Source organism: Oncorhynchus keta, chromosome 30 (genome assembly GCF_023373465.1).
Source record: "Oncorhynchus keta strain PuntledgeMale-10-30-2019 chromosome 30, Oket_V2, whole genome shotgun sequence".
In the NCBI taxonomy this organism is placed as follows: Eukaryota; Metazoa; Chordata; class Actinopteri; order Salmoniformes; family Salmonidae; genus Oncorhynchus; species Oncorhynchus keta.
Genome location: NC_068450.1, coordinates 47,959,661 through 47,980,427, shown reverse-complemented (window position 1 = coordinate 47,980,427; position 20,767 = coordinate 47,959,661). Strand labels below are relative to the sequence as shown.

General features: G+C 41.9%; 1 protein-coding gene across 2 annotated transcripts in view; it reads right to left on the bottom strand.

Moving 5' to 3' along the window:
• Window positions 1–2,520: 2,520 nt before the first annotated feature.
• mgat4b (alpha-1,3-mannosyl-glycoprotein 4-beta-N-acetylglucosaminyltransferase B) overlaps window positions 2,521–20,767 on the bottom strand; it is a 215,805-nt gene continuing 197,558 nt past the window's right edge. For both annotated transcript variants that reach the window (XM_035744560.2, XM_052488489.1), the window contains exons 10-15: window positions 17,394–17,501; window positions 14,514–14,707; window positions 13,915–13,993; window positions 8,960–9,047; window positions 3,506–3,618; window positions 2,521–3,280 (exon numbers count right to left, since the gene is read on the bottom strand). In XM_035744560.2, the coding sequence (XP_035600453.1) occupies window positions 3,257–3,280; window positions 3,506–3,618; window positions 8,960–9,047; window positions 13,915–13,993; window positions 14,514–14,707; window positions 17,394–17,501 (606 nt within the window). In that variant the 3' untranslated portion in view covers window positions 2,521–3,256. The remainder of the gene's footprint in view (window positions 3,281–3,505; window positions 3,619–8,959; window positions 9,048–13,914; window positions 13,994–14,513; window positions 14,708–17,393; window positions 17,502–20,767) is intronic.

The window sequence follows — 20,767 nt, the reverse complement described above, 5'->3', positions numbered from 1 at the left end:
TTTTCCGGGAATTTTAAGTATTGGATTGCTTGTGCTACATGTCAATCATAGTAAATGGTCTCCGCCCCCAATCCGAACCCCGTGGACGGCGATGATTTGTCCAGCTGTAAGAGGAAATGTATGCTGATTGGTTATAGTACGGCAGGGTTTACTCTAAATAACACAGCCACAAAGTAAGATTCCACAGCCACAAACTCTGAACCGCAACAAAAAAATGTGAGGTTAGGGTTAGGCATAAAGTGAGCAATAATTATGATTTTGTGGCTGTGTTAACTAGTGTTAACAAGTGACGACCATAAAACAGGGAAAAACAAATTATAAAGCAGGGACAGCATTTACTGATGATTGATGACATTTTGTAGTGTATCATCAATTAATGATTTATGCACTTTGTGAAATTGGCTAGAGCTGAAGCAAAGAGAAAGAAGAGGTGTGAGTGAAACAGTAAAGTGTAAATAATTGATGAACTAAAGCACTGATTTGATTATTCTGAATGTTAGGCCTATTGAATTAGATTTATTTGAACCTTTATTTAACCAGGCAAGTCAGTTAAAAACAAATTCTTATTTTCAATGACAGCCTAGGAACAGTGCCTTGTTCAGGGGCAGAATGGCAGATTTTTTACCTTGTCAGCTCAGGGATTTGATCTTGCCTTTTGGTTACTAGTCCAACGCTCTAACCACTAGGCTACCTGCCACTCATTCAATAAGGTACAATTAATTAGAATACCATTCTTTTTCCTCACCGTGATTATCACATGCATGTCCCCATCCTGGTCAAATTTAGGTGTGTTCGAGCCCCATAGTAACGCACAGGATTTGTGTAGTGTTACATTATATTGTATGGAGGATACTGTTTAAAAATAAATGCTGTATTCTATACATTCAGTTATTCTGAAGTGCACTGACTGTATGCAGCTAATTGAAAATATTAAATAGCCTACCCTGCAAAATCATCACAAAAGATTGTCACATAGTAATAACTACACATAATCTCTTGCATCCAACCTTCTGCAATAAATGGGACATTGAAGTCACATGGTCCATTGATGACGTATGCAAGGAATGTGACCCTTGCACATTCATAACAGCAAACTAATCCACATATAGGCGAGATTAGCATACTCAGATTTGCATTGAATTGACAAGAGGTTAACTTTGGACAAACAAAGCCAAGTCAATTGAAATTCTGTCTTTATTACAATTCACAGATTGGATAGAAGATAACGTCATTAAATATATTTTATCTAAACGATACAAAATACAACGTATAATAGCAATGCATTCCAGTGGCTCTTACAAGAAAATAAAACAATTTCTCCTTCTTTGCACAGGGCAGGTCAGAGTCATTGGGTACAGTTCAGATTTTTCTGTCCATTGCCCTCCGTTGATTTAATGCAACAGTGCACCTGCTATTATTGTATAGCGGCCAAACCAACAAAATTGATGGGGCTGCTAAGACAAATCGTTTTGGCACAACCTCCAGTTTGCGCTGACTGACCCTGGAGTGTACACCTCAATGAACGGAAAACCAGTTCATTTCTGTCATTGCTGAGAAACTGTGTTGATGTTGAACAGAATTAGCAACTGTTGCCTGTCAGTATTCGATAGGAAAGCAGCCTCGAAGCTGCTATATGTTCCCAAGCGTATTATTTTTCAGTACACTTGTATTGGCTGAAATCCCATAATATTTTTCTTTACCGACACAAATCTTTTAGATCTTTGATCAAAAGCATTCAATGGTTTTGTGGTAGGGCTCTGGAAAAAAAATAGTATGTGGATCCAAGTTGTACAAAAGCAAATGAATGTGTCCCTTTACTGCTATATACCCTTTGCATCGTGGTAATGCATACAAGTTGAGTGTAGCCCTTGCATTTACAGAGCCTATTTGGAAGATGTACTGTATAAGTCTGGTGTCGGGACAATTACAGTCCTTGAATAAGTTCGACTTCCAACTCAATGTAATAGTAGTGCAGACTATGTGGAAAGAGAGGGGTTGTCATATTGGACAGTTTCTCTCTTTCAGACCTCACTTGAGTGGAACTTAAATGAGACAGAGGGGTCCTTCCTTGACTTCTTCATGGTCATTATGAGAAACAAAGATCCAATTGACAGTAAAGATGATTCTTCATGCATTGGTTAGAGCTACATATTTCTCTTACATCCGACCAGTCCAAACAATGACTCTGTAGCCACGTGTATCTCCAGTGGCCCCTTGGATACAACTAACTACATGTATCTGATATTTGGCAGACGGATCAAATCCAACAGCGAAGCCAGATATACAGTATGTTTCCTGTATTATCGAGACAGCTGTCTTTTCTGGTTTCCTAGCTAATGCAATAGAGGAGCTCATGTCTGGCCATGGCTTACATTGATTTATCCCAACAACCGGGTTTACTCCATGTCACAATAAGGCAAATTGATAGGGGGTGTAAGCAATGATGGTTCATGAAATAAACAACAAACAGATGTTCGAACCATAATCATAGTGTTCCTACATTGACTTCTGGCTTTAGAATTGACCATATAAATACATTTTATTCAAACAGACAAGTATGTACTTTTTAGCTAAAGTTCAATTTCCTTCTATACTGTATAAGCCTAGGCTACTTTTCTGACTGACTTTTGTGGACATTCACTCACTGTATATACATAAACACACATAACAGAGATCATTCATATGATTGTGTTACATAAATATGCATATTAGGCCTATATCCACATACATAGGTATTTTATGTATACATTTGGGTAAAACCAGGAACATTTGTCATACATGATTAAATGATATTGAAGTTGCACAATTTTGTCATATCTGGGTGACTGTGTTGCCAAGTCTTGATTCTGAAGCAGCAATATTTTATTGTCATATTGTCATCAAAAGGGGAGAGGCAATCTCGCCAGCTATTTGACAATTACCAGTGTAATTACAGTTATTTAAAACATAAACCTTTATTTACACATAAATACAGTTTCCTAAATACAGCGTAGTCTCTGTGTCGTCCACGCGGGACCGCATGTTCTCCGATTTCGCGTCTGGGCAGATCTTCCTATGACGTCTGTCAACCGTGAATTGGGCTGACGGTCTCAGTAGTACCCTGCGATGGCAAGATCGCGTCAGAAGATGGCGCACTCTGACCGCGCTCGAGAAACTCATTGCCAAAAGCCAAGGAATGAGTATAGCTTGTGAAGGCTCTGTTCCTCTGCGGAACGGTCAAACGGATGACTGAGGTATTGCTGCGGTGTGTTGAAGTTCACTCTGCTTTCTTGATGAATATCTGAAGTGCAATAGACATAGCATTTGAAACAAAATCAAAGGATAGCTTTGAATGGATTAATGGATTAAACTTGACATAAGACCATTTTTGAGTCCTGAAAACATCTGACCAACTTAGATTTTTCAGTGAGCTATCACTTTAAGATAACTAAAATTCAAGCGGTTCTTTATGAGACAACGCTCCCAAGTCTCTGTGTTGAACGGGTGATGGGCTGGGACGGCTTACCTCGCTCAGGATCACCCAGACGGGGCAGTCTGTGATCACAGAGAGACGAAGAGCCTCCAGGGGCCCGAACGTGGGGTCTACCTCCCCCTCGGCGATCCCATTATGAAACACTCCTAGAGGACAGAGAGAGAGAGGATCGATATATCAAACCAATATAACTAATGGACTGTGGCTGGAAATCTATTGACTTCCTCAAACACCATAGTCATGATGCAGCATTGTATTGCATTTGTACGTCAAACTCCTAAATTATAACAGAGTCAAGATATGTTAGTCAAGATATGTTGTGTTGACATTTCAATTGGTTCAAGCCAAAGAGGTTGTATCAAATACAACCATAACATGCTTTGCTATGAGTTCTTTGTCGCTCTGCCAGTGGCAACCCGTCATACAATGTAAAACAATATATATATATCATTGAGTTAATAAAGCCACATACAAACATGGTCTCTTTTTTGTTATCTTCAGTAAGGCAGCTCCAAAATGCATGTGTTTCAGCCTAGCTCAGTACTTTTTGTGGTGATGGGGCAAGCCGGCAGAAAATACAGAGCGTTGCGCTGTGATTGGCTCAGTGTTCTGTCACTCATGGGGACACTACGTTACCGCCAATTCTAAGGGTAGAGCTAGAAAATGCAAGTCCCTTGGGTGCTGCCACATGAGAAGTGCCCATCCAAGAAGGCTCAAGGTCATTGACGTCAAATCAAATTACAATCTACAGTAGCTTTGATTGGACTGTTCAATGTCAACATCATACTTTCAAAATCTTAGCTAGCAGTCATCATCATGAATCAAGTCCACAATCTACTGACTCCTTTTTAATCCTTGTCATATGAAGAGAAATTATAGATAAAACTTATTAGTGCTCATTGGCCATTGCACATACAATACACAACAAGTTGGAAATCGCTAATTCAACAATGAGTGGTTTGGAAGGAATCAGTGGCTAACTGCAAGCATTGCAAAGCAATCATTAGCCTTCAATTCAGTGGAGTGGCTGTATGGTCCCAAGTCTAAGATTACGTGTCTCTTTTCCGAGTTTATAATGATAAACATTCAACATTGACCATGCTGTCAATGAAGCATGATTTGTGCCACGCTCAAAACAACTCGGAATTGCAAAATTTGATTTTCGTGAGTTCAAGACAACTGGAAACTTGGGAAAAATGAGCTTCGACTGGGAAAATACGTTTTGAACTTTCAACTCGGGCCTCTTTCTAGAGCTACGACTTAAAGATCCCTTATGTCATCATGATTCAACTTTTTTTTTCTCTCGAGTTCCCAGTTGTCTTGAAAGCACCATAAATCCACAGAATGACACACTTTGACGACAAAATTTGCCCGCAAAGGATCATCGTGCCACCTTCCTTTTCAAGTGAGCCCAGCACAAGGCCCAAAAATGTTTTGTATGCTGCTGCATAAATTATGTAATATGCCAATGAGAAATGTATACTGTAACTAAGAAAGTAATACTTACACAATATGTTGTGTAGTAAGCTGTTAGTAGCCCATGTGCCTCACCCTAATAATTTAGTCTATTTTGGCATACTGTTCTGACTTGGTGGTGCACATGTAGATTACAACCTGTTTTTGAGAAATGTAGTCATTGAATTTTGTAAGAGCTTTCATTGTTTTTATGTCCCATTTATTTATCCTGTGGTTCTGACTGGTACAGGGAGAACACTGAATGAACGGCCCATGTTCTGAATTCTGTTGCTTTACATTTCAAAAGTGCTGAACAAATAGTGATATTGACTACGTCTGTCCTAGCTCGCTCTTAATGTCTTAATCGGAATCACGGATTGCCTCTTATCCGCATGTCGTCCCTTTATGCCATAGTTTGTACATCTCAATTGTCATTAGAAACCACATTTGATTAAGTAAGTCAGCCATATCAGCTATGTTTTTTTTAAAGGCAGTAAATTAGTCTGAATTAACTTTTTTGCTGACAGACAAGCTCCGCTGATAGCCAGGTGTAGCAGTGGTAAGGTGTTGGGACTCTGCTGTTGGGACAGCTTTATGTAACAGTTTGTGGGCAACCGTTTGTCACCGTTATAGTGCAATTAATGTACTGTTTAGTGTTGTGCTGTGTATTGGCTTTGCTGGCATGCATCCCACATTTATTTATTTTTTCCCCCACCAATATTTACATGCTAAAATCACCACTGCGCTCCACCACAGAAATGCTACCTATACAAAATCAATTCTCTCTCCTATAAATCTAGTTCCACAACGTAGAGTATCAAATCAAACATAGGGAGCATAGAGTGAGTTGTGTTTTAGGTTACACTACGCCTGAAAGCTAATATTCTACTGAGTGGAGCTGGAGGGAGAAATATAACCTGATGAACATTTGATAGCAATATCACACAATTAATTAATTTGGTCCAAATGTGAACTACTGTGCCAGATTGATATTCATTCCTGCACGAACTAATAATGAAAGAGTGGGAGCGCTTGTAATAATTTATATGATGTCATAAGGATGGGGGGAGGGGGAAATCAATACAGTTACATCTCACATTATTATTTTAGACAATACTTGGATTTATTTTTTTATTTTTTTTTCTAAGCAGAGTTAGTCTACCTGCAACAAACCTCTGTTATTTTTCATCCTATAGCTGGTTCTCCATCTCCTTTAATAGTGATCGAAAATGTTTTCAGCACTTTTGTCCACAAATGATCAAAAGGAATTTTCTCATGCTCTCATCTCTATGCTGCAGACATTTAGTGAGCAATATGGTTAACATATCAAAGTGCAATAAAAACACAGCATCGAATTGCAATACATAGAATTGCGATAATCACAACACATATCGTACCAGCACCTACAGTGTCTTCAGAAGGTTTTCACATCCCTTGACTTTTCCACATTTTCATGTGTTACTGCTTGAATTTAAAACGTATTAAATGTAGTTTTTGTGTCACTGATCTACACACAATACTCCATAATGTAAGAATTATGTTTTTACGAAATGTTTTGTCTTGAGTCAATAAGTATTCAAGACCTTTGTTATGGCACGCCTAAATAACTTCAGGCGTAAAAATGTGATTAACAAATCACATAATATGTTGCATGGACTAACTATGTGTGCAATAAAGGTGTTCAACCCACCACATACAATTACCGTATCTGTAAGTTCCCTCAGTCGAGCAATACATTTTAAGCACAGATTCAACCACAAAGACCAGGGAGGTTTTCCAATGCCTCGCAAAAAAAAGGCACTGATTGGTACATGGGTCAAAAAAACAGACAGACATTGAAAATTCCTTTGAACATGGTGAAGTTATTAATTACACTTTGGATGGTGTATAAATACACCCAGTCACTACAAAGAAAATGTGCCCTTCGTAACTCGACGGTGAGGAAGGAAAACGCTCAGGAATTTCACCAATGGTGATTTTAAACCCGTTAAAGAGTTAAATGGCTGTGATAGAATGGATCAACAACATTGTAGTTACTCCACAATACTAAGCTAAATGACAAAGTGAAAAGGACACCTGTACAGAATAGAAATATTCCAAAACATGCATCCTGTTTGCAATAAGGCACTAAAGTAAAACAGCAAAAAATGTGTCCTAAATAGAAAGCGTTATGTTCGGGGCAAATCCAAAACAACATCACTGAGGAGCACTCTTCATATTTTCAAGCATGGTGGTGGCTGCATCATGTTATGGGTATACTTGTCAATGGCATGGACTAGGGAGTTGTTTTTGTTTATGAAAAGAAAAGGAATAGAGCTAAGCACAGGCAAAGTCCTAGAGGAAAACCTGGTTAAGTGTGTTTTCCAACAGACACTGGGAGACAAATCCACATTTTAGCAGGACAATAACCTAAAACGCAAGACGAAATATACACTGGAGTAGCTTACCAAGATGACTTTGAATGTTCTCGAGTGTCCCAGTTACAGTTTTGACTTAAATAAGTTTGAAAATCTATGACAAGACTTGAAAATGGCTGTCAAACAATGATCAAAAAGTAACTTGACAGAGCTTGAAGAATTTTTAAAAGAATAAATGGGCAAATATTGTATAATCCAGGTTTGCAAAACTCTTAGAGACTTAACCAGAAAGACTCACAGCTGTAATCACTGCCAAAGTTGATTATAACACATATTGACTCAGGGGGTTAAATTCTTATCTAATCCAAATATTAGTTTTTATTTTCAATTAATAATAACAATTATAATAATGTTTCGTCTACTTTGACAGAGTATTTTTGTGCCGCTCATTGACAACCAATTTTAATCCCACTTTGTAACACAACAAAATGTGGAAAAAGTCAAGAGGTGTGAATATTTTATGAAGGCGCTATAAGTATTGTGATAATACTGTATCATGAGGTCCCTGACAATTCCCAGCCCTAATGTCATAAGGAGTTTCATATTCAATGGGATAAAAGCTAGTGCGGAGAACAAGAGGTCATTGTGGCTGTGTTTCAGAGATTTGAATGACAGGCTCGGGGCCCCTGCTTAAATACTGAAAGAATACATCCTCACTCGCTTCCTCCTTCCCTACTTCCTTCCTTAATTTAATGAATCAATCATCTGTATGTCATTTGATAATGCTGTAATGAAAGCAAGGTTTCTATCCTATTGCATTGACCAAATCCACACCTCTCAGATCTGTAATTAAGGAAGGAACCATAAAAGTATCTAACACTTGTTACTGAATCAGTTGTAACGGAATTCACCTCAAACCCTTTTCCCCACCATATTTAAACAAAATGTTAACCCGTCTTCCTATTTCAAAATGGTATGAACATTGTAATGTCATTTCATCCCTTCTCTTAAATGAGCACAATGCTATCATTTTAAAGCACACCGGCGCAACACTTTTCTTGCACTGCATACAATTTCAGAAAGAGCACCTAAGGTCTACTAAAACTGTGAAGTTAGCCCTTATCCACTCCTACCACTGACCCATCATCCTGTAAAAGTGCTAGATTGTGCAGCAACTAATCGGTACCATTGGAGCCCTCGATAATTGCCATTGGCTAATGGGGATCCTAATAAAATCAACAGTCAGAGGCCTGTGTGTGTGTGTGTTATTTGTCAGGACCTGTCTCAGTCTGTGTGAACTGTCCCTGTTTGCTGGTGTATCTGCCACAAGGTTTTTGTTAGACGGGGGAGAGGATTGATGGATGGATGGATGAAAACAATAAGGAAAGACATTGAGGGATATTTTGGCAGGGAGAATAGTGTTGGCTTTGGGTGATCCTGTCTGCAGTACTAGTTTTTAACACTGGTAAATAAATACCCAGTGCTAATTACCATCAATTGAAACATGTCCTCGGTAGCATGGTGCTAATTGAATGCTGGGACGTTTTCATTAGAACGTACTGTAACAAAGTGTTTTGCAACGGAAAACAAAAACATGTTTCTGATTGGACGAATCCACGTTTTCCTTCCTTGCGTACATGACCCAGGCAAAGCTGTTTTTCATACTAATACTCACCTATTCTGATAAAGCCGTCCTCTGTTCTGTGGTATTTTGGTGTTTTCTCTCTCCCCTCTTTCAACGCCTCTTTCTCAGACTGGATATTCTGTAGGAGCAGAGATAGGTGTGTGAGGAACACAATACAGGTACGCACAATACACCAAGATCGATGCAGGCAGCAACCCTGATCTGCACTCGGATCACAGCTTCAATCTACACATCATCAACCAATGCATTCACAACAGCAAACTCCACTCTACTGTCCTCTCTTCACCTCACAGCACCAGCCATGAGCTCAGATCCAACCTAACTACGATCTCTCTGTTTCACAACATAATAAAAGAGTAGAGATATCAATGAGTCTTCATAGTAAAGGGAGACAAAGGAAGCGGGACTCTGGTGTTGCTGCTGTGTCGTATCCAATCTAATACAGTATCTGTTTGACTTGTTTACCTAAAGCAATGAAGGAGAAAGGACTGGAGGACGGAAAGATGGAAAATAAGCTGATCTTTGAAGGGGTTTTTCCTATTCTGTTGCTCTACATAGAAATCAGTGCGGGATGATCACACAAGTGATTATGGTAGTCAAAATATTACATTTCCCATCCACCGTTGAACTGCACCTGACAGCGAGGTTCTCTCTCTCTTCAACTTGTCATGGGTCTAAAGACATGCAACACTTCCATGAGCACATAGTGACTTTTTCCACATTTTGTTAAGTTACAGCCTTTAAAAAAAATGGATTAAATAAGAGAAAATCCTCATTAATCTACACACAATACCCCATAACGAAAAAAGCAAAGACAGGCTTTTTACATTTTCATAAACAGGTTTTTATAAACGGAAATATCACATTTACATAAATACTCAGACCGTTTACTCAGTACTTTGTACAGTTTGGCAGCAATTAAAGCATAGAGTCTTCTTGGGTATGACTCTATAAGCTTGACACACCTGTATTTTGGAAGTTTCTCCCATTCTTCTCAAGCTCTGTAAGGTTGGATGGTGAGCATCGCTGCACAGTTATTTTCAAGGGTTCAAGTCCGGGGTCTGGCTGGGCCACTCGAGGTCATTCAGAGACGTGTCCCGAAGCCACTCCTGCGTTGTCTTGGCAGTGTGCTTAGGGTCGTTGTCCTGTTGGAAGGTGAACTTTATTCCCAGTCTGAGGTCCTGAGCGCTCTGGAGCAGATTTTCATTAAGAATCTCTCTGTACTTTGCTCCGTTCATAATTCCCTCGATCCTGACTAGTCTCCCAGTCCCTGCCAATGAAAAACATCCCCACAGCATGATGTTGCCACTAGCATGCTTCACCGTAGTGATGGTCTTTCTCATGGTCTGAGAGTCCTTTAGGTGCCTTTTGGCAAACTCCAAGCGGGCTGTCATGTACCTTTTACTGAAGAGTGGCTTCCATCTGGCCACTCTACAATAAATGCCTTATTGGTAGAGTGATACAGAGGTGGTTATCCTTCTGGAAGGTTCTCCCATCTCCACAGAGTGACCAATGGATTCTTGGTCACTTCCCTGACAAAATCCCTTCTCCCCTGATTACTCCCCTTGGCCAGGCGGCCAGCTCTAGGAACCGTCTTAGTGGTTCCAAACTTCTTCCATTTAAGAATGATCGAGGCCACTGTGTTCTTGGGGACCTTCAATGCTGCAGAAATATTTTGGTACCCTTCCCCAAAACTGTGCCTCGACATAATCCTGTCTCGGCGACCTATGGACAATTCCTTCGACCTCAAGGTTAGGTTTTTGCTCTGACATGCATCGTCAACTGTGGGATCTTATATAGACCGGTGTATGCCTTTCCAAATCATATTCCATCAATTTAATTTACCACAGGTGGACTCAAATCAAGTTGCAGAAACATCTCAAGGATGGTCAATAGAAACAGGATGCACCTGAGCTCAAGTATCATGGCAAAGGGTCTGAATACTTACAGTATCAGTGACATAACAAAATGTGGAAAAAGTCAAGGGTCTGAATACTTTCCGAATGCACTGTATTCTTCCTCATACTGTAGAACAACAACAAAAGCAGCAACACCTCCACCCTATTTGCACTCTTCCCTAAATCCCCCTTTTCTCTAGCACCATTACAGGGTCTCAATGACAATCAGGTTGAAGTATAGATCGAATGAGTGCAGGAGGGAGGAGAAGAAAGGATATAAGCGAGATCGAGAGCGAGGGAGGAGAAACAGGAGGAGATGAATATCTTGCTCGAGCCTCTGCAAAATCCAGCTATTAATCTGTCGTGGAGAGCGGTGGTTTGCAGGGCATAATCTGAAATCCCCGCCTCGCCTAGCCCTCCTGCCGGATGAAATATCATTTTAAAGCGAAAGCTCTCGAACAGTGGCTGGCGGGAGACAGATCTGATTACCACTGCCCGGGAGTCCTCTTTTTCTTTCTCCTCAACATTCTCGTTCTCACTCTTTTTCTGAGAGAGAACCTTGCTCTGTCTTGAGTCATTTCTCATCTATTTTTCTTCGCCTCTCTCTCGCTCTCTGTAGCCTCTGGGGCTTAACACTGTGGGTGCTCGCCTTTCAACATGGCTTATGTGCTCCTGTCAACAAGATGGAAGTTGACGTCATATGTCTTTCCACTTGAGAGAATTACAGTCCACAATTATTGATAGCCTTGATAAAGATGAGCAAAAAAGACTATCAAATAAATAATACAAATACTGGGCCACATTGCATGCTCCCAAAAATTATACTTCTACTGCTCAGATAATTGTTTTTGTTTAATAAGTAATATATATATATATATATATATATATATATATATATATATATATATATATAATAAAAAAAAGATCCAGGTCGAAATTAATGGCATCCATGTTTTCAGCACCCTCGCACCATCCCCTTAGTAGGTTAACAACCTGTTTTATGCGATTGGATAACACGTTGGGAGGGATCTTAGGCAGGTTAGCATTTCTCGTCATGAATCTTGTTCTGGAGGTAGCTCTGCATTGTGGTCACTAGCTGGCACAGCCACTAAAGTCATAAAATCAGATTTTAAGCCTAACCCTAACCAAAATGCTAACCATAACACCTAACATTAAATTAAGACCAAAAAGCATATACTGTATGTGTGTATATATATATATATATATATATATATATATATATATATATACACACACACACACATACAGTACATGCTATAGGGGAGGGTCAGACAGGATCCTCCAGAGCCGCCAGTCAGCCAGGATCTGCCAGAGCCGCCAGTCAGCCAGGATCTTCCAGAGTCGTCAGCCAGTCCCGAGCTGCCTATCAGTCCTGAGCTGCCCCTCAGTCCTGAGCTGCCCTTTAGTCCCGAGCTGCCCCTCAGTCCCGAGCTGCCCCTCAGTTCAGTGGGGCCATTTTGTAGGTTTGCCAATCCTAGGTTGACAGCGAGGGTCGCCGTTCCTAGGAGGAGACTTAAGAGGACAAAAACTATGGTGTGGTGGGGTCCACGTTCAGCGCCAGAGCCGCCACCATGGACAGACGCCCACCCAAACCCTCCCCTATAGGTTTAGGTGTGCGGCCGGGAGTCCGCACCTTTGGGGGGGGGGGGAGTACTGTCACACTCTGACCTTAGTATTCTTTGTTTTCCTTGTTATTTTGGTTAGGTCAGGGTGTGACATGGGTGATGTATGTGTTTTTGTCTGTCTAGGGTCTTTTGTATATTTATGGGGCTGTCTCCTTTCTAGGTATAGTGTATGTCTATGGTTGCCTAGATTGGTTCTCAATAAGAGCCAGCTGTCTATCGTTGTCTCTGATTGGGAACCATATTTAGGCAGCCATATTCTGTGGGTACTTTGTGGGTGATTGTTTCCTGTCTCTGTGTTCTCTGCACCAGATAGGACTGTTTCGGTTTTGCCACGTTTGTTATTTTGTAAGTGTGTTCAGTTTTTCCCTATTAAAACATGGACACCTACCACGCTGCGTATTGGTCCGATCCTTGCTACACCTCTTCAGAGGAATAGGAGGAAATCAGCCGTGACAATTTTTCAAACAATTGTTTACAGACCTCAATCCCATCGAAAATTTGGACTGAAAAAGCGTGTGCGAGCAAGGAGGCCTTCAAACCTGAGTCGGTTACACCAGCTCTGTCAGGAGGAATGAGCCAAAATTCACCCAACTTATTGTGGGAAGCTTGTGGAAGGCTACCCGAAACGTTTGACCCAAGTTACACAATTTAAAGGCAATGCTACCAAATATTAATTGAGTGTATGTAAACTTCTGAACCACTGGGAATGCGATACAAGATATTAAAGCTGAAATAAATCATTATCTATATTATTCTGACATTTCACATTCTTAAAATAAAGTGGTGATCCTAACTGACCTAAGACAGGGAATTTAGTAGAAAATAGTAAAAATAAATAAAAACCCTGGAATGAGTAGGTGTGTCCAAACTTTTGACAGGTACTGTATACAGTGGTAAGAAAAAGTATGTGAACCCCTAGGCTAATAACTTCTAAAAACCTAATTGGAGTCAGGAGTCAGCTAACCTGGAGTCAATCAATGAGATGAGATTGGAGATGTTGGTTAGAGCTCCCTTGCCCTATTAAAAAAACCTCACAAAATGTCAGTTTGCTATTTACAAGAAGCATTTTCTGATGTGAACCATGCCTCGAACAAAATAGATCTCAGAAGACCTAGGATTGAGAATTGTTGATTTGCATAAAGCTGGAAAGCGTTACAAAAGTATCCCTAAAAGCATGTTCTGTTCATCAGTCCACGGTCAGACAAACTGTCTATGAACGGAGAAAGTTCAGCAATTCAGCTACTCTCCCTAGGAGTGGCCGTTACTGGACCAACGCTATAACCACTAGGCTACCTGCAGCCCCTCGAGGCAAGATGAATCAGGCTTATAGTGGCGCGCTTCGTATTAAAATAGAATATGTGGGATAAAGGTTACGTACGTAACGTAAAATGAAACTGATAATGTACTGGGAATGAATCGGGTGAATAGTGGCGAGACTCACGTCAAAAGGCAGCACCTCCACAGAGGTGTTGAACAGCTTGTCCCCTGGGTGCTCAATGTTCCCGCTCCGGAAGAAATACCTAGAGAGAAAGAGAGAGGATAACAAATGGGGGGATGTCAATTAGATATTCAACACAAATTGATCCACCATTATTATCATCATCGTCAGCCAGCCAGCAAGTCACCAAGTTCAATCTCTATCTCCATTTGCTTTCTATAAATACATGTGCCACCAAGTACCTAACAGTAGCCTGAACCGTTCGCTACCCCCAAAAGCGCCTCTGAGGTAACAGGGGTGACCAAAGAGCCACAGCATGGCAAGTTAGAGGGGTCCAGAGTAGATAGACCATCTGCCCTGACAGTAATGGGAAGAAATATTATTCATATGGGCCCAGTGGAGAGAGAGAGAGAGAGAGAGACAGTTTGAGACATGTGTGAAGTGTGTGTATGTGCACAAAAATGTGTGTGTGTGTGTGCGCGCGTACCCATGTGTGTATGTGTTTATGTCCATGCATACACACGTGTGTGTGTATCCATATATGTGTCTGTATTCAAGCATGCCATGTATGTGTGTATCCGAGGATGTGAGAGCACACACACCTCTCGATGCGGACAGGTGTGAAGAAACGGATGCGGATGAAGTCTCCAGCCACGGGTGTGAAGGCCCAGAAGAAGTCCTCTCCCAGGTAGGCCTTCTCTAAGGTGAAGTGCTGGTATGTCTTTAGGCTGGTGGTCACCTCTGCCAGCGGGTTGGCGTGACCCTTGTGCAGAGTCTGCTTTCCAAAGTCCTTGTCCTGAAGCAAACCATTAGACCATAGGGGGGGGTCAGAGAGGGGAGAGATGGAATTGTTTCTATCACTAAGCTATCGTACTGACTTTGTGGGTGCAGTTAGCTAAAGACACAGGGATTCATTCTAACGTGATATTTGGGAGCGTGACAGTTCTTGATTTTTCTTGATCCTTGATTTTGCTGTGGCAATTCTGACATTTGCATGGCATTATGCAATGACTTTGTGCTTTTGCGGGTACTTAAATAGTTCCCGCAAAACACCAGTCTCAATGTTAACAGTGAAGAGGCAACTCTGGGATGCTGAGTTCTTTCTTTGAGTTGCAAAGAAAAAGCCATATCTCAGACTGGCCAATAAAAATAAAAGATTAAGATAACACAGACACTGAACAGAGGAACTCTGCCTCGAAGGCCAGCATCCCAGAGTCGCCTCTTCACTGTTAACATTGAGACTGGTGTTTTGCGGGTATTATTTAAGTTCAGTTAAGGATTCGTTCTGGTCTGTTTCTCAAACTAGACACTCTAATGTACTGTTCCTCTTGCTCAGTTATGCACCGGGGCCTCCCACTCCCCTTTCTATTCTGGTTAGAGCCAGGTAATATTTAATGAAGCTCTTCACTTCACAGATCTTCATTGTAAAGGGTTTAAACACTGTTTCCCATGCTTGTTCAATGAACCATAAACAATTAATGAATATGCACCTGTGGAAAGGTCGTTAAGACACTAACAGCTTACAGACGGTAGGCAATTAAGGTCACAGTTATTAAAACTTAGGACACTAAAGAGGCCTTTCTACTGACTCTGGAAAAACACCCAAATAAAGATGCCCAGGGTCCCTGCTCATCAGTGTGAACATGCCTTAGGCATGCTGCAAGGAGGCATGAGGACTGCAGATGTGGCCAGGGCAATAAATTGCAATGTCCGTACTTTGGTGCGAAAAGTGCAAATCAATCCCAGAACATCAGCAAAGGACCTTGTGAAGATGCTGGAGTTAACAGGCACAAAAGTATTTATATCCACAATAAAAGTGTCATGTATCGACATAACCTGAAAGGCCGCTCAGCAAGGAAGAAGCCACTGCTCCAAAACCGCCATAAAAAAGCCAGACTACTGTTTGCAACTGCACATGGGGACAAAGATTGTAATTTTGGAGAAATGTCCTCTGGTCTGATGAAACAAAAATAGAACTGTTTGATCATAATGACCATCGTTATGTTTGGAGGACAAAGGGGGAGGCTTGCAGGCCAAAGAACACCATCCAAACCGTGAAGCACGTAGTGGCAGCATCATGTTGTGGGGGTGCTTTGCTGCAGGAGGGACTAGTGCACTTCACAAAATAGATGGCATCGTGAGGGAGGAAAATTATGTGGATATATTGAAGCAACATCTCAAGACATCAGTCACGAAGTTAAAGCTTGGTCGTAAATGGGTCTTCCAGATGAACAATGACCCCAAGCATACTTCCAAAGTTGTGGCAAAATGGCTTTAGGACAATAAAGTCAAGGTATTGGAGTGGCCATCACAAAGCCCACAAATCATATAGACAATTTGTTGGCAGAACTGAAAAAGCATGTGCGAGCAAGGAAGCCTAGAAACCCGACTCAGTTACACCAACTCTGCCAGGAGGAATGGGCCAAAATTCACCCAATTTATGGTGGGAAGCTTGTGGACGGCTACCTGAAACACTTGACCCAATTTAAACAATTTAAAGGCAACGCTAACAAATACTAATTGATTGTATGTAAACTTCGGACCGAATGGGAATAAAAGCTGAAATAAATCATTCTCTCTACTATTATATTGACATTTCACATTCTTAAAATAAAGTGGGGATCCTAACTGACCTAAAACAGGGAATTTTTACTAGGATTAAATGTCAGGAATTGTGAAAAACTGAGTTAAAATGTATTTGGCTAAGGTGTATGTAAACTTCCGACTTAAAAACACACACACACACACACACACACACACACACACACACACACACACACACACACACACACACACACACACAACACACACACACACACACACACACACACACACACACACACACACACACACACACACACACACACACACACACACACACACACACACACACACACACACACACACAAACACACAAACACACACACAAACACACAAACAGTTACAATGTCCGTGATGTAGATGTAGATCTGCAGGTGCATATGCTCCAATTTCAAAACAATTTGGAGGCACAGTTGAAAAGTTAAAAAAGTTAACGCACTAAATATACACTGGATTCATTTGAAAATAAAAGCGTTACTTTTTTCAATGCATGAGAAATGTGTGAAGATGGTCAAATGCGTGTCTCACACACTCATTGCGTGACAGTTGTAAGCACTGATAAAATACTATTCATTTCAGTGGTGGAGGCCAGGCCTGCTTGGTGGAGAATCTCTAAATTGAGAAAGTGTTGGGCGTATTGATAGTGAATTGATTGGGTTAGATTGCAGTAGCAGTCTTCAGGCTGATATCCACTGATCTTAACAATCAGAGACACAGTATTCTTTACTTTGTAGTAAAAAATATTGAATCTGTGTGGTGACTTGAAATGTATATCAGTACTGCAGTGCACAGAGACTTGAAGCACAGTGAAAGGATGCTAGAGTATACAAAATGTATTGTCAGTGGGATACGGAAACACACAATGCTTGCAACGTACATACCTTGAGTTTCTGGATCTTTCCGGCCAGGGAGGAGTGAGTGCCCACATGCTGGAAGAGTGAGGGTTTGAAGCGAATCCTCAGGTTGGCCTTCTGCCTGTCACAGTGTTTCTGTGTGTGTGGCAGACGGGAGAGTTGAGAAAGAAAGAAAGAGAGAGGACCAGGGAGAGAGAAAGAGAATAGGACTGTGTAGGAGTTCCACAATTTTCTGAGACTGAGATCATTTTGGCAAGTGCAATTGAAAGGCATGGTATTTATACACTACATGGCCAAAAGCATGTGGATATCCCTTCAAATTAGTGGATTCGGCTATTTCAGCTGCACCCATTACTGACAGGTGTATAAAATCGAGCACACAGACATGCTATCTCCATAGACAAACGTTAGCAGTAGAATGGCCTTACTGAAGAGCTCTGTGTCTTTTAACGTGGCACCATCATAGGATGCCACCTTTCCAACCAGTCAGTTCGTCAAACTTTTGCCCTGCGAGAGCTGCCCCGGTCAACTTTAAGTACTGTTATTGTGGAAACGTCTAGGAGCAACAATGGCTCAGCCGTGAAGTGGTAAGCCACACAAGCTCACATAACGAGACTGCCGAGTGCTGAATAGCGCAAAAATGCTTCTTCAGTTGCAACAAGTCACTACAGAGTTCCCAACTGCCACTGGAAGCAACATCTTGGCAGCAGCTAATGGGGATTAATAATAAATACAAATACATCAGCACAATAACTTTGTCAGGAGCTTCAAGAAATGGGTTTCCATGGCCGCGCAGCCGCACACAAGCCTAAAATCACCATTAGCAATGCCAAGTGTTGGCTGGAGTGGTGTGAAGGTCGCCGCCATTGGACTCTGGAGCAGTGGAAACACATTCACTGGAGTGATGAATCACGCTTCACCATCTGGCAGTCCGAAGGACGAATCTGGGTTTGAAGGATGCCAGGAGAACGCTACCTGCCCCTATTATGCATAGTGCCAACTGTAAAGTTTGTGGAGGAGGAATAATGGTCTGGGGCTGTTTTTAATGGTTCAGGCTCCTTAATTCCAGTGAAGGGAAATCTTAACACTCCAGCATACAATGACATTCTTGACGATTCTGTGCTTCCAACTTTGTGGCGACAGTTTGGGGAAGGCCTTTTCCTGTTTCAACATGACATTGCCCCTGTGCACAAAGCGAGGTCCATACAGAAATGGACGGGTGTGGAAGAACTTGACTGACCTACACAGAGCCCTGATCTGAACTCCATCAAACACCTTTGGGATGAATTGGCACGCCGACTGCGAGCCAGGCCTACTCGGCCACATCAGTGCCCGACCTCACTAATGCTCGCGGGTGAATGGAAGCAAGTCCCCGCAGCAAGTTTCCAACATCTAGTGGAAAACCTTGCCAGAAGAGTGGAGGCTGTTATTGCAGCGGGAAGGACCAACTACATATTAATGCCCATGATTCTGGAATGAGATGTTCGACGTCCACATATTTTGGGCCATGTAGTGTATGTACAGTCGTGGCCAAAAGTTTTGAGAATGACACAAATATAAATGTTCACATTAATTTTCACAGTCTGCTGCCTCAGTTTGTATGATGGCAATTTGCATACACTCCAGAATGTTTTGAAGAGTGATAAGATGAATTGCAATTAATTGCAAAGTCACTCTTTGCCATGCAAATGAACTGAATCCCCAAAAAACATTTCCACTGCATTTCAACCCTGCCACAAAAGGACCAACTGGCAGCAAGAATACTGCTGCCAGTGAGATTGCACCTAAATTAATCATTTATCGGATCATCAAGAACTTCAAGGAGAGCGGTTCAATTGTTGTGAAGAAGGCTTCAGTGCGCCCAAGAAAGTCCAGCAAGCGCTAGGACAGTCTCTTCAAGTTGATTCAGCTGTGGGATTGGGGCACCACCAGTGCAGAGCTTGCTCAGGAATGGCAGCAGGCAGGTGTGAGTGCATCTTCATGCACAGTGAGGTAAAAGCTTTTGGAGGATGGACTGGTGTAAAGGGCAGGAAAGAAGCCACTTCTCTCCAGGAGAAACATCAGGGACAGACTGATATTCTGTAAAAGGTACAGGGATTGGACTTCTGGGGTAAAGTCATTTTCTCTGATGAATCCTCTTTCTGATTGTTTGGGGCATCCGGAAAAAAGCTTTTCCGGAGAAGACAAGGTGCGCGCTACCATCAGTCCTGCGTCATGCCAACAGTAAAGCATCCTGAGAGCATTCATGTGTGGGGTTGCTTCTCAGCCAATGGAGTGGGCTCACTCACAATTTTGCCTAAGAACGCAGCCATGAATAAAGAATGGTACCAACACATCCTCCGAGGGCAACTTCTCTCAACCATCCAGGAACAGTTTGGTGACGAACAATGCCTTTTCCAGCATGATGGAGCACCTTGCCATAAGGCAAAAGTATTAACTAAGTGGCTCGGGGAACAAAACATCAATATTTTGGGTCCATGGCCAGGAAACTCCCCAGACGTTAATCCCATTGAGAACTTGTGGTCAATCTTCAAAAGGCGGGTGGGTGGACAAACAAAAACCCACAAATTCTGACAAACTCCAAGCATTGATTATGCAAGAATGGGCTGACATCAGTCAGGATGTGGACCAAAAGTTAATTGACAGCATGCCAGGGCAAATTGCAGAGGTCTTGAAAAAGAAGGGTTAAGTCCTCCCGGTTGGTGCTGCATTGCAGTTTTAACTGTGCCACCAGAGATTCTGGGTTCGAACCCAGGCTCTGTCGCAGCCGGCCGCGACTGGGAGGCCCATGGAGCGGCGCACAATTGGCCCAGCGTCTTCCGGGTTAGGGAGGGCATGGCCGGCAGGGATATCCTTGTCTCATCGCGCATTAGCGACTCCTGTGGCGGGCCGGGCACAGTGCATGCTGACACGGTCGCCAGGTGTACGGTGTTTCCTTCGACACATTGGTGCAGCTGGCTTCCGGGTTGGATGGGCATTGTGTCAAGAAGCAGTGCGGTTTGGTTGGGTTTCGGAGGATGCATGGCTCTCGACCGTCGCCTCACCCGAGTCCGTACGGGAGTTGCAGCGATGAGACAAGACTGTAACTACTACCAATTGGATACCACGAATTTGGGTAGAAGAAAGGGGGTAAAAAAAAGTTTACATTTAAAAATTTAAAAAAGAGTGGTCAACACTGTAAATATTGACTCTTTGCATCAACTTCATGTATTTGTCAATAAAAGCCTTTGCACGTATGAAATGCCTGTAATTATACTTCAGTATTCCATAGTAACATCTGACATTAATATGAATTAATATTTGTCTCATTCTCAAAACTTTTGGCCACGACTGTACAGGTAACTGGCAAAATAAAGGAAAAGTGTCTTAATAGGGTGATGGGCAACCATGTGCCACCAAAA